Source organism: Rattus norvegicus, chromosome 14 (genome assembly GCF_036323735.1).
Source record: "Rattus norvegicus strain BN/NHsdMcwi chromosome 14, GRCr8, whole genome shotgun sequence".
Lineage (NCBI taxonomy): Eukaryota > Metazoa > Chordata > Mammalia > Rodentia > Muridae > Rattus > Rattus norvegicus.
Genome location: NC_086032.1, coordinates 90,266,914 through 90,279,933, shown reverse-complemented (window position 1 = coordinate 90,279,933; position 13,020 = coordinate 90,266,914). Strand labels below are relative to the sequence as shown.

Sequence of the window (13,020 nt, the reverse complement as noted above, 5' to 3'; positions counted from 1 at the left end):
TGCACTTCTGCCCTCCACAGAGCCCAAGTGACAGACGGGAAGGGCAGGATCTTCCTTACACAAGCTCGGTTTTACCAATTACACGTCGTTTCTGACCAACAATATGATTAGGAGCATCAAAAGTATTTTCTTTCATAAAACATCCCATCAAAAAAACCCAGAAAATATGTCACTCCTCATTGTATAATTTAATCGAAATCTCTAATAAACTTTTGATAGCATTTCCACTATCAAACAGGCACTGTGGCAGAGATACACTGGAGGATGTTAGAACTCATGTGCTAATTTAGAGTGGCCCAAAAGCCCAGTAGGAAGGAGTACAATTAGACTTAAATGCGGCATATTTTAAAGCAACGAGAAATGTCACTTACGTATACAGAGGAATGTATTTACTCCTAGTACTTGGACTCACACTTAGAAAAAGAAAAAAAGAATAGGCAACTGAGTTATTGATATTTTTAAATAATTATCAAATTACTATAACAATTCTCAAATTGAAAGGCCTTCAGAGATACAGAAATTGACCTCTAAAATCTTGTTTTAGAAACAGCAGAGTGGTTTTAAGAGTGTTCCATTGCTTTCTAATACATTAGAATGTCTATCCGTTCTGTCACCTCTGCTGAGAGGTGTGTTGAGAGGTGAGTTGGTTGGTTTTAGATCTTAGAAACTGTAGGAGAACTGTCATTAGCATTTATAGACAGGATGTAAGTTTCTGGGAAAAGTTCCATGGCTCCAAGAGGAATGATGTCCTATCCCAGCCAGTTCAGAGCAGTGGCATTAATAAGAAACAAAGACTTCAATTGATGTCTCATTTGTCACCCCCAAACCCCTGAAATGAAGCAAATTCATAAGAACCTCAATAAAAAGATGTAAGTTACATGTTTTGATTAACATCCAAAAATTCCATGAACACTCATTCATGAATGATTCATGTGAAGCTGAGTTCTATGAAGTCATAGAATATGTTCTATGCACAGACTCATAATTCTAGCATGGGGTGGGGAGCCGAGTCAGGAAGATTATAAGCTGGAGATTAGCCGAACAAAATAACCACTCAACCATACTTTATTTACTTAAGTACTTGAGTGGTATTATCAACAATTCTAGTTTGCTTTGTAGATGCAAAACTTATGTTTTCTTTAATGTTCCAATCTTATACAAATTATCCTTCAATTTGTATACTAAAATCTACCTTGAGGTGTTATTACACATTTGATAAAACATTTTAGTAATAATTCTAAAAAATATTATTAATACATTTATTATATGTCAATAGAATATACATAAATAATACAATAATTCTAATTTAATAAATGCAAATGTTATGTTTAGATGTAGCTTAACAAAATGCATACTTAAATTTTATTTAAACACTTTAAATTAAAATATAATTACATCATTTCCCCCAACTCATTTCCTTCCCCCAAGTCCTCTTAGATTACCTCTCCTGATCTCAAAATCATGGCCTTCTTTTATTTGCTATTTACTCTCTCTCTCTTTCCCCTAAATCGATCAATACAACGGTGGTGAGTTTGTTTAATGTTACTTACATGTCAATGATTTCAGGGCTGACTACTTGGTGTTGGATAACATTTCCTTGGGGAGACTATTTCTTCCATTTTCATCCACAAGACTTAGTATTCTCCCCAGTAACAGGAGCAGTAGGTCCAGTCATCACTTCCTGGGGCTGTGCACCCTGTTGCTGGTGCCTGTTTTGACTCACATGGTTTTGCATAACTGGCCACAGTATTTGTTGGAAAGCAGTTTTGTGACATTAGCTCTCATAACCTCTAACCATTACAGATGCCTGTTGTGACTCAGCACATATCAGACTGTAAGCCATCCATTCCTGAAAAAACTACTTATGTGAATGAATGAGAACTTCTTAGTCACGGTGATGAACTGGATTCCTGACTGGCACCCTAAGAGAATGTGAACATTGTGCTCTTTAGAGAGATGCATGTGAAATCGAATTACTTTATAGGAGTGAAGGGAAGGAAGAGGGTATCCTTATTGTCACAGAGAAGGGAAGAGTTTATATTAAAACACAAAAGAGTTAGACTTGAGGAAAAGAATTGGTGAATTGTGAGCTGCATCAGAGAATAATACTTCATTTCTGCAAAGAGCTTTCTAATAGAGAAGTCATGGGTGGGACAGAGACGTTCCCGTGTGTACTGTTAATAAAAAAATTTCTATTTTATTACATTTATTCATTCATGTACTCACTGTGTATGTGCTTGTACCCTTATGTATGACTGTGTGTGTGTATGTGTGTATATGTGTGACTGTGTGTGTGTGTATGTGTGACTGTGTGTGTGTATGTGTGACTGTGTGTGTATGTGTGTGTATGTGTGTGTGTGTTTATGTGTGTGTGTGTATGTGTGACTGTGTGTGTATGTGTGTGTATGTGTGTGTGTGTATGGGTGTGTGTTTATGTGTGTGTATGTGTGTGTGTTTATGTGTGTGTATGTGTGACTGTGTGTGTGACTGTGTGTGAGTGTGTGTGTGTGTGTGTGTGTGTGTGTGTGTGTGTTTGGGCACTACAATGCTTTGGCACATTGGTAAAGATCAGAAGGTGACTTTTTAAAAGGTCAGTTCTCTCCTTCCATCGTGTAGAATGCAGGAAACACATGTAATCACACAAAAGATTTAGTGGCAACTGCCTTTTTCACCCAATAAGCCATCTTCCCAGCCTTCTGTAAAGAATTTTTATCCAGACTTTTAAACCAACATTTTTACCTCGAGTTAGCAGAAAGCAAAGAAGCCACCAGCACAACAGACAAAATAAATGAAAGGTGAGGTGCAACTGTGAAAACAGAAGTGACACGCACATTTACTGCAGTGACTATCAGCAACTGGGTATATGCGCTCTGCCATTCTACCAAAGTGGAAATCCATATTCGTAAGAATGAAAAAAATTAGTCTTAAAATTAGTCTTAACTGGGAAAATTCTGAAAATTGTCCCCAGTATATTGTAATGGAAACTTAAGCAGGGCTGGAGGGCAATTCCACTGGTTCAGCTCACTTGAAGATAAATATGAAAGTAACTAGAAGATAAGGAGGGATGTCCCTTTTAACCCAGGGTATGTATCAAAGGATGTAGCAATCCAGAAATATCTTTATAGTTGGGTATGTGAAAGTACACGGATGTTGTTTCAACTGAAATTAAATAAGAAATAAATGTCGCGGACGGCAGATGAACTGTGGTTGTAGCTGTTCGACTGAGTTCCATCCTTCAGACAAAATGAACCATGCACATAGCCAGAGAGCCTAGATGTCTCTTATGAGCATGGTGGCAGGTACAATGTTACATGGTATAAACATAGGCAAAAATACCATGCATTATAAAAGGAATTTAATACTGCATGTTGGGTTAGTAACAGTAGGCTTTTAAAGGATAAAAGAACACATGAAAATGTGGACTATCAAATCCATAGTCATGTTTCTGGAGGGAGGCAGATGTGCTGATGAAGAACTTCAGGCATGCCCTTTGCGTTGTAATTTTTTCCCAAAAGAGGGAGATATTTCCCAACAGAATATATCGTATTTTTATCTACATGCTTTTAGGACAAAACATTCAGATTAAACTACTTAAAAGAGACCATAACCAGGGTTGTATCATCTATAAATGAAAGCAAAATAGTGAAGACAAAACCTCAAAGATTTTTATACTCAACGGGGGGGGGGATTGCACAGAGAATATCAATAATAAAGCCACCACTTTGAGCATGACGACAACACAAATATGTGATATGACAGTTAATCGAGTGTGTCATTTAGAACCTCCTTTCTATGAAGGCCATGGAGTACAACATTGCAACTGTCTATCTGTTTATAAAGTACTCCCAATTTTAAGATATACATTTAACAGTTTCCGTTTGGAGGGTATAGAGAGGCCAGATGTTACAGAGCGACTGAAATGTGATTCGGATTCCCTTCTCTGTCCCATGACTGTAGGATGAAGGTCTCTGGGACATTCTTCATCTGAAGTCAGGCCCCCTTCCTGCCCTCAGTGGGGACATTGGGGTGGTGAGGGTAAAGATAGCAATGACAACATTAGAAGTCACACTTACAAATTGATTGGTTTGACTGGCGCTGAGAACAATCTTGTCTGAAATCTGTCCCAGAGTCCACCGACCATCTAAAGGCATTGTTGAAATAAACAAAAACTATTTAATGACCTTATTGTAACTTCATAGATTCAAGCTTTGGCATTCTTATGGGCTCCTCATATCAGAGCTTAACCTAAGCCCTGGGAAAGTCCTTTCCAGGTATCCTGGCAACTCTGGATAGAGTATGGCTTTGCCTTCTGAGTCCTGGCTCTTTGCTCAAACTCCAACCCTGTTTCCTCAAGCTGGGATGTGTCCACCTTCTCCAGGTCACATGGTTTCTCCGTGTGAAATGTTTAGCTTCAGCTTCATGACAGATACTTCCCCTCTGAGATACTTTTCTGCCTTCCTTTTACCACTTCGCACAGAGCCTGAGTTAGAAAAAGCGTCTCGTGTGGGAAGGACTCCAGATATTCAAATCATTTAACACAGAGGAAATGTAACTAAATGGCCAATTTTTATGCGATATAAAATTCCTCTGAAATCATTAAAAGATCCTTAAAAATAAATGAACCCTACACAACTTTTGTCCTTTAATTGATTTTCACTATCTTTCAACAAACAGTTGTTCCAGTGTTCATATAAAGCTGTGTTTCTCCCTCTTGTTATTTCTCTCTGAAAGTGGAAGACATTTTACAGGGGAATGTGGGCTTCCTAACTGAGAGCTTGGGAACTCCTTAGAGTGTGATTAGTTTCCCCCTTTATATTGGGGATTTTATAGTCTCAGAAACTTCATTATGAGAAACCATGCAACAGCTGATCCAGTCTTACCCTGAGCTGTGGCACCAAGCACAAGGGGACAAGGAAATGAGAGGTGCTTTGCAAGCATGAAGCATGGCATCTGAGGCAGTTTTGAGAGGGCAGAAATCAGGGTGGCGTGAGGACTTGGGGTTCATCCTGGCACAGAGCTGTTAAAGCAATGGGACCCTGCAGGACCCTGCAGGAGGCACAGTGGAATTGGGCACTGAAACTTCGCTGGAAACAGAAGATAACTCAGAACAGGCAAATAGAGTACTGGTTATATGTCTTATCAAACAGCTTGGGTTCCATGCTTTGAAAAGATATGGAGGTAGTCAGAGTGGTGGCATAGACAGGTCCCCTAAAGAAAGGGCTCCAGCTACAGTAGAGATTCAGGACCAGTAGTTCACATGACAAAGTCTTTTAAACATTCCTCAATGGAATCAATGGCCATCTCTCTGAAAGCTCTGTGTACTAGGCTGTATGACATAATTGGTGACATTGGACAGCAGGCTACTACTTACAAATCTTCCTATTCCGCTTGGACAGCTAAGTTCTAGATCCCATTTCCAGAAGAATGCTCAGCATAGATTACCAGAAAGAATGAAGGAAGCCATTGTGTCTCCATTATTTCACGTTCTTCTGTAATTTTCGAAATTAAGGCCACCACAAATGGCTTTGAGGGAGAACTCATCAAATAGTCGACATTTTCAGAATGGACAACAAGGAGATGTTTACAGTTACCCACGACTTATGATTATATCACTCTCTCCGCATTTAATCCTTAACAATAGAATGTCACTGTGGCTTCAGTTTGAGTTGAGTTGCAGTCATAGGAAGAAGTCGGCACCATGACCAGGGAGGCTCACTGACCTGGGTTATGGCTGGCAGTCTTTCATATCTTTTCAGTGTAAAACACTGTGAGATGTGGTCAGCAGCTTTTTCCAAGGTTGTTTCTTCTGGATCGAGTTTTGGCGATAGAATCTTGTCCCAAGGAACATTTTCATAAGCTCTGGGGAATTATTAAATATGAGCATATTTAATAAAGAATGTATAAAGTACATATTCACAGCAGGGTTGGAAGACTATCCAATTTATAAATGCTCTATCTTTGAAAATTGATTTTGTAACAGGGGATCAGGTAGGCAACCTTCATTCCCTCTCCTAGCCTCCAATTCCAATCCCCTAGGTTATCCCTAGCTTTGGGACAATCAGTTCTAAATGGGATGTCCCCATCAAATTCTTCTTGTTAGGGCTCATGGAACCCTGGGGGAGAAGAAGGAGAAAGATTATAAAAGCCAGAGGGGATTGAGGACCTCAAGAAAATAAAGCTATCTTTTTTGTTGTTTTGTTTGTTTTATTAGATATTTTTATTTACATTTCAAATGTTATCCCCTTTCCTGGTTTCCCATCCATAAATCCCTATCACCTCCCCTTCTCCCTTCTTCTATGAACCTGTTCTCCCCTACCTCTTCCCGCCTCCCTTCCCTGACATTCCCCTACACTGGGGGGTCGAGCCTTGGCAGGACCAAGGGATTCTCCTCCCACTGGTGCCCAACAAGGCCATCCTCTGCTACATATGCAGCTGGAGCCATGGGTCTGTTTGCTGTGTACTCTTTGGGTGGTGGTTTAGTCCCTGGGAGCTCTGGTTGGTTGGTATGAAACAAAGCTATCTAAACACAGCTAGAATGACACATACGGACTCACTGAGACTCGCATGGGCCTGGGAGGGGAAGTGGACGCAGAACTTAACCCAGAAGCTATCTCCAGTTGAGATGTAACTGCTTGCAAATGAAAAATTAGTTTTCTCCAACAGACTCTAGTGGGTGTGCAAATTACTTGTCACGTTTAGCTGTAGATGACCAACACAAAATGAACTCAATAGCATTTTTGGAGGTTCTTTGTCTCTTTAACATCAGGATTTATTTACTTTTTTTGGTATAATTCATACCAATGTCATATACAGCTAATAAGCATATTTCTAAGACTCCAGTCTACTGGTGCTCACACTACATGGATCCTTCAACATTAGTGAAGAAATTGAAGTGTGGAGCATGTCTGCCTCATTCAGTGTAGGAGGTGAGGCAAGCTGTGGCCAGCGTGGGAGCTCCACTCCCTTGTTCTTGTCTATTGCTTGGCTCTTCGCCATTCATTTCTTTGCGCCATACCATGCCAGGCAACAACATACTTTTATCGACTACTCTATCTCTCTGCTGGCTTCTAATTCTACAGATGAACCTGGCCAACGGTCCTGGAAACCTTATTTGACTTGACCTAGGTGTGCAGCACACAATATCACTCCTTTCTTCTTGAACCACATTTTTAACATGCTTTCCCAGGCACTACATTATCCTCTCACACCTCCTGGCTTGCTGGGTATGAATTCTTAGTTCTTCCGCTGCGTCTTTCTCTTCTCCCCAGAATTTAAAATGTAAAAATATCCCCCTGACTACATGACCGCTCCTTTGGTGTCCCCATTCAGTGCCGCCATTTTATAGACCTTTTTTGAAGCTGGATATATCATTGTAGCTAGACTTATCTACAAAACTCCAGATCTGCATACCCTGTTGCTTATCTGAAGGCTCCTCCCGGATGTCTAAAAACCACTTTTATATCAGTCTGTCTTTGATACTTTCTCCAAGACTTGATTCATATGCCTTCATATTGTTAGATGATGGTACCTTTATTCCATCCAGAGGCATAAGCCAAAGCCCCCTCTCATCCCCTCCTTCTTGGTGAATTTCCTCTGCTTAGGGAAGCATGATGGCTGTGCATTTGACATTTTTCCAAAATGCAGCTACATGCAGGCTTCTCTAAGATAGTATTATCTTTTCCTCAGAAGACATCTATAATAACCCAGGTCACATGTAATGCACTCTGAATGTAGCAGCCAGCATGGCTTCTTCGTAAACAAATCTTATCTTACTAACCCCCCCCCCCAAGATGAACTCAACTTGAGTGCCAATCATTAAAGCAGCCTGCACAGTTGCTTCCTCCAGCCCTGCAGGTTTCTGTTCATGCCCTCACACTTCCTGTTGATGACTGAGCCTGCTCTCTACACTCTTAGCTACCTCTTTCTTTTATTCATGGGCTAATCATGGATTCTGTCGGGTTCCTCTTTATGTTTTTTTTCCTTACTGTCTGTTTCTCTTTAAGGTGTGAGTTCCCAAAGAGCAGAGAACTAGGTCTGTCATTCAAAGATGCATCTCACAGCCTAGGACATGAACATGTCGATACGAGGCAGGATATAAGATCCCTTCATTCCAGAGTCTAATTGAAGCCCCTTATCAATGGACATGCAATAATTCAGCACAACTAACATTTGCTTCAAAGGCCACCTACATAAAATTGATCTTCCTTTTTAAAAAAAATATAGACATTTCCTATTCAAATAACAATGAAGCAGGCTAAGACTTGTGTGCATATGATTTTGTAGGACTTCATTCCTCTCCCATATATTATCTGATAATCTCAAATGAGACTCTGTAGTAAAAAGCTATCCTATGGTCCTGCAACCCATGGGTCTTATCAACTGTAATACTGCCAGGCGCTCCTGAGAAACAACCCTGTAATCCCATTTACATGCCTTCGGAATCCTTTAAAGTTTATGACACCAGACCCCACCAAAGTACTTGGCTGTTGTAGAATAATGAGCTTCTAGTCTCCTTTGAGAAGGAATATGTCTTACTTTCAGTTACTCTCTTCCAGAAGACCACACCCATGCTGTCTGCCCTGTGGTTCTTCTGAAAGCATCTTTCTCTTAGGCTTTGTACTTCAAGCCTATATAAATGACATTTTTAGGAAGTCCCAACTCTGCTTCATAATCTGGCTAGCTCTGAAATTATTTCCTCTATCTACATCAATAATCCAAGTTTTCCATAAGTCAAGTCATGGCATGACAGTGGGAAGCTTCGTCTCCTGCCTCTGCCCCACAGTGTTGACAGATTGAATTATTGTTCTGCAAGCTTTTTTCAACATTGTTCTTTGTGACATTGTGATTGTGGTTGATCTGTCTCCACTTTTCCCTTCACCCCTTCTCCAAATTTTGGTTGTATTAACATATTTTTATCTCCTCTCCTCCTCTTCCCTCTCCTTTCCTTCTTTCTCACAACCCCCATCCCCCATCTTTCTGAGATAGGGTTTTTTTTTCTTCTCTGTAGTTGGTCCAGGCCTCTGAGTTCAAGGATTACAGGTATGAACATATGACTTCTGCCAGATTTACTATTTAGTCAACATGAATGACTTAGTGCTTTTGTTTGACATTCTTTGAATTATTCATGTGACCCAGATCATTATTGACACGTGCAACCATTAAAAATGGAAATATACTTCAACGTGTTCCTTGGGAAAAAGAAAACCTTACTTCTGTGTCGAAGATTTGTAAAAGGAATCCTTTGTGTTAGTTTTCTTGTCTAGCTGGACAAGTGGCTCACTATCATCCTAGAAGATAGGAACAAGAAGTTAAAAATAGACAAATCATGAATAGAATCGCTATATTTCTTATACACAGTTTTCTGAACTTCCTTATTCTTCACAGTTTACATGGCGACTTGAACTATGTATGTGTGTACATGGTACAGTAATTAACAAACAGGATCTTTAACACATTCATCTCCACCCACAGTTACCCTTTAAGTGCGTTAAAGACATTTAAAATCTGGTTTCTTCTTAAAATCCCAGCAAACAACACAAGACTCTTAGCTATAATGACTGTGATATGCATCCTGGCTCTAGACCATACTCATTTTTTTATTGTATTTTCATATTTAACCTCTGGCCAGTATCTCCCATTTTTCTATACTTACCTCATGCCTGTTCTACTCTACACTTATTTACAGCTTTCTTAGATTCCTTACATATATAAGAATATATCTGCTTATGTGACTAGTTTATGTGTCTTAGTATAAAGTTCTACAGGTTTACTGATGCTGTTGCAAATAGCAGATCTACATTCCAGTGTATGTACATATGCCCATTTTCTTTACTCTCATTTGTAGGTGGACATTTAGGTAGTCAACCATGCTTTATTTTATAAATTTTTTTTCACCTAAGCAGGGGCCACATGCTTACAATTCCAGCATTCGGGACATGGAGATAGGAGAATCTGGAATAAAAGGGCAGCCTCAGCCACACGGTAAGTTTGAGGCTATCCAGGACTACATGATATCTGTCTCATAAAAAAACAATAAATTATTTTTTAAATAAAAATTTAATTAAAAATTAAAATAATTATCCTGTGTATAAATTCTGCATTTCATTGATTTTTTTAACTTTATATGCTTTAATTTTTCATATATTTAGCTTGATTTAGTAATTTGCTAATATCATATCAATTCCTTCTTTTGTAATATAATCATGTAAAGCTATATTTTCTTCTTAGCAAAATATTGATTACATGATACCCAAGTAGATATGCTGTGTCTTACCATGTTTCAAACACTTTCTAATTTCTCTTAAAATTCTTTGACCCACAAATAACTGAAAATATGCTCAATTTTGAAATATTCTGTTTCCCTAAATATAATCCAGTTGTTGATTATAGGCGAACTCTGTAGCGTATTGAAAACATTGTGCAGAATTCCTTCCCTAATAATTTTTTACAATGTGGCAATCAAATTCCTGGACTTGCAAATGCTAGGCAAGTGATCATCCTCTAAACCACATCTCCTTCCTTATTGTGATCATAAATGTACTAAACTTAGTTAATGTCACACATGGTCATTACTACAGCAGTGCTCCTGCCCTGTGTATTTGGAAATATGTCTTTATCTTTGGTTGGGTTTAATGTTACAGAAGTGTCAGGGACTTGAAGGGATCAGAACTGCTGTTTATATCTAAGTATGGACTCTTTTGTGAAGTCACAGACTACACAGTGGTGTTCATAGCAGACGGTGTGTCCTTTGTTTAAGCTATCAACACTCTTAACTGACTAACTTTTAAGGTGTTTGCATCTCGTATTTATAGTTATCCTCGTGTAAATAGTGTAGTGTCTTGCTTGGTCATCTTCTGACAATTTCTGTATTCTATTGTAACTATTTGCATAAGGAAGTCAGGTGTGGGATTTTATGTAAGTTCTCTATCTTTTCCCTATGTTTCTAGTTCTCTGTTCACTGTTTGCTGCTTTAAAACAGAATATAACTGGCAATCCACTTGCTGTTTTTCTACACCCTTACCATGCATTATAATATTCTGGAGAGTATATTATCTAATGAACTTTAGGAGCAACGGTATGTATTTTTTTAAATAATAAATTGTATTTCTACATACACTAGAAGGAAAAAACCTTTCATTATTCAATTTCTTATAAGGCACATCTATTGGGGATTTATTTTCTTTTTTCTTTGCTCAAACATTTCTTTATTTAGCATTTCAATATATTCAATACATTTGGGTGCCAAATATGTCCATATTCTAAGCTTGGGAAAGGGAGGTTGACTTTGTAGATGGAATTAAATTGTTCATCAAGGGACCATAGAATGAGGAAAAATTATCTTGGACACCCTTACGGCACAATTTAGTCACAATTGTCATGAAATTGGGCGGCCAAGGCAGATGATTGCATCACAGCCATTCTTTGTGATGAAAGGGTTCAGCCCATCCTGTCAGCTTTGAAGAGGAAGACAGATGCTATAAGCCAAAGAATGCAGTCAGGTCCTTCAAGCTGGCTAGAATGCAGTGAGTCTTGTAAACCACAAATGTATTTTTCCTGGTAAAATTAACATTTCGGAAATTATCTCTTCAGATTTTTTTCTGCTTTCCCCCTCTTTTCTTACAAATTCTAGACTCTAGTTAGTGTATTCAGGGCTTTTTCAAACTATCCTCACAGCATATAATACTTTCTGTTGATTTTCAATTTTTCTCCTTTAAATATGTCCCCTTAAGCTTGATGTTTAAAATAAAAATAAATAACTTAAGTTTTAAATAAACTTTAACGTTTGTTTTCAAGTTGTTAATACTTCTCCTGGTCACGCTTTTTGTTATTAAGCCCACTAGTCTTTTAAGATTTTGCAGATTTTAGATGTGTGATTTACATTTGTTCTTTTTCTTTAAATACATTTTTTTTCTGTGCTAAGATTTCCAGTCTTTTCATTTTTATGGGAATATCTTCCATTGCATTACTGGCACGGCTAATTTTGACACTCCTGAGAAGAGAGAGCCTCACCTGAGGAATCGTCTTCGTCGGATTGAAGAGGTTTCTTAACTTATGCGTCTCCACTTTTGTACAGAGTTATGCCAAGTATGACATAGAGCTTCATACGAAACTACTTTTGACATTGCGTCTTACTCCTGTCCAAATGGCTAAGATCAATAGCACAAGTGACAGCTCATGCTGGGGAGGATGTGGAGCGAGGGGAACTTTCTTCCATTGCTGGTGGGAATGCAAACTTGTAGAGCCACCACGGAAACATTTGATTATATTCACTTTCATTCTTCCCTCTATCTCCCCTGGCCCTCCCCAACACATATTCCTTCCAATCTCATGTCCTCTTACTTTTTTTTTTAATAACACATTGCAGTCATTCACTGGGGCATGGGTAACCTACCAGTGCCCATGTCCTCAAAGAAAGGTGAACTTCTCTGTCGTCAGCCATCAACTGTCAATAGCTCCTCACAAAGGGGTGGGACCCTAATTAGCTCCTCCCCCTTAGCGCTGAAATTCTTTCCTTGCTTGATCTTGTGTAGTCTGGTATTGGTAACCACAACTGCTGTGAGTACGCTCAGAGGACCACACCTTATAGTGTTTCTCCCCATCGTCTGGCTATTACATCCTTCCTCATCCACTGCTTCTGTGACGTTCCTGAGCCTTGGTGGGGGTGGGTTTTGATAGATTTCCATCTAAGGCTAAGCTTTCACCATCACGACTTCTCAGTACTTGGAACAGAAAAGACTCCTTATGGACTGCTACTCACTGCAGTAACAAGCCGCTCTGACAAACCCAAACAGAGGAACGCGCTCTCAGATGGGCAGAGTCTCAAAGTAGTTTTCGCAAAGAACCAACTTCTAACACTGATGACCATGTTCGTTTTCTGTATTCCTCATTTATTTCCTTTTCTGTACTTTGTTCATACTTTGATTTTCCCCTATTTTCTAATTTCATGAGATGTACCTTGTTTGCTTCTTAAGTTGTGGCGTTTTCTTGTGGTCTAACACACATTTTGAAGGCAGGTCCTGT

The 13,020-nt window shown here is 39.0% G+C and overlaps 1 protein-coding gene across 7 annotated transcripts in view; it reads right to left on the bottom strand.

Moving 5' to 3' along the window:
* The window catches only part of Spmip7 (sperm microtubule inner protein 7), a 55,208-nt gene that overhangs the window by 19,361 nt on the left and 22,827 nt on the right, over window positions 1–13,020 (bottom strand). For 2 of the 7 annotated variants that reach the window (NM_001401550.1, NM_001401548.1), the window contains exons 3-6: window positions 9,211–9,287; window positions 5,721–5,859; window positions 4,074–4,141; window positions 372–413 (exon numbers count right to left, since the gene is read on the bottom strand). In NM_001401550.1, the coding sequence (NP_001388479.1) occupies window positions 372–413; window positions 4,074–4,141; window positions 5,721–5,859; window positions 9,211–9,287 (326 nt within the window). Of the gene's footprint in view, window positions 1–371; window positions 414–4,073; window positions 4,142–4,880; window positions 5,084–5,720; window positions 5,860–9,210; window positions 9,288–12,009; window positions 12,051–12,391; window positions 12,558–13,020 lie in introns of those variants that run through there. The other 5 variants (NM_001401551.1, NM_001401552.1, XM_063272955.1 and 2 more) reach the window with 5 other exon arrangements.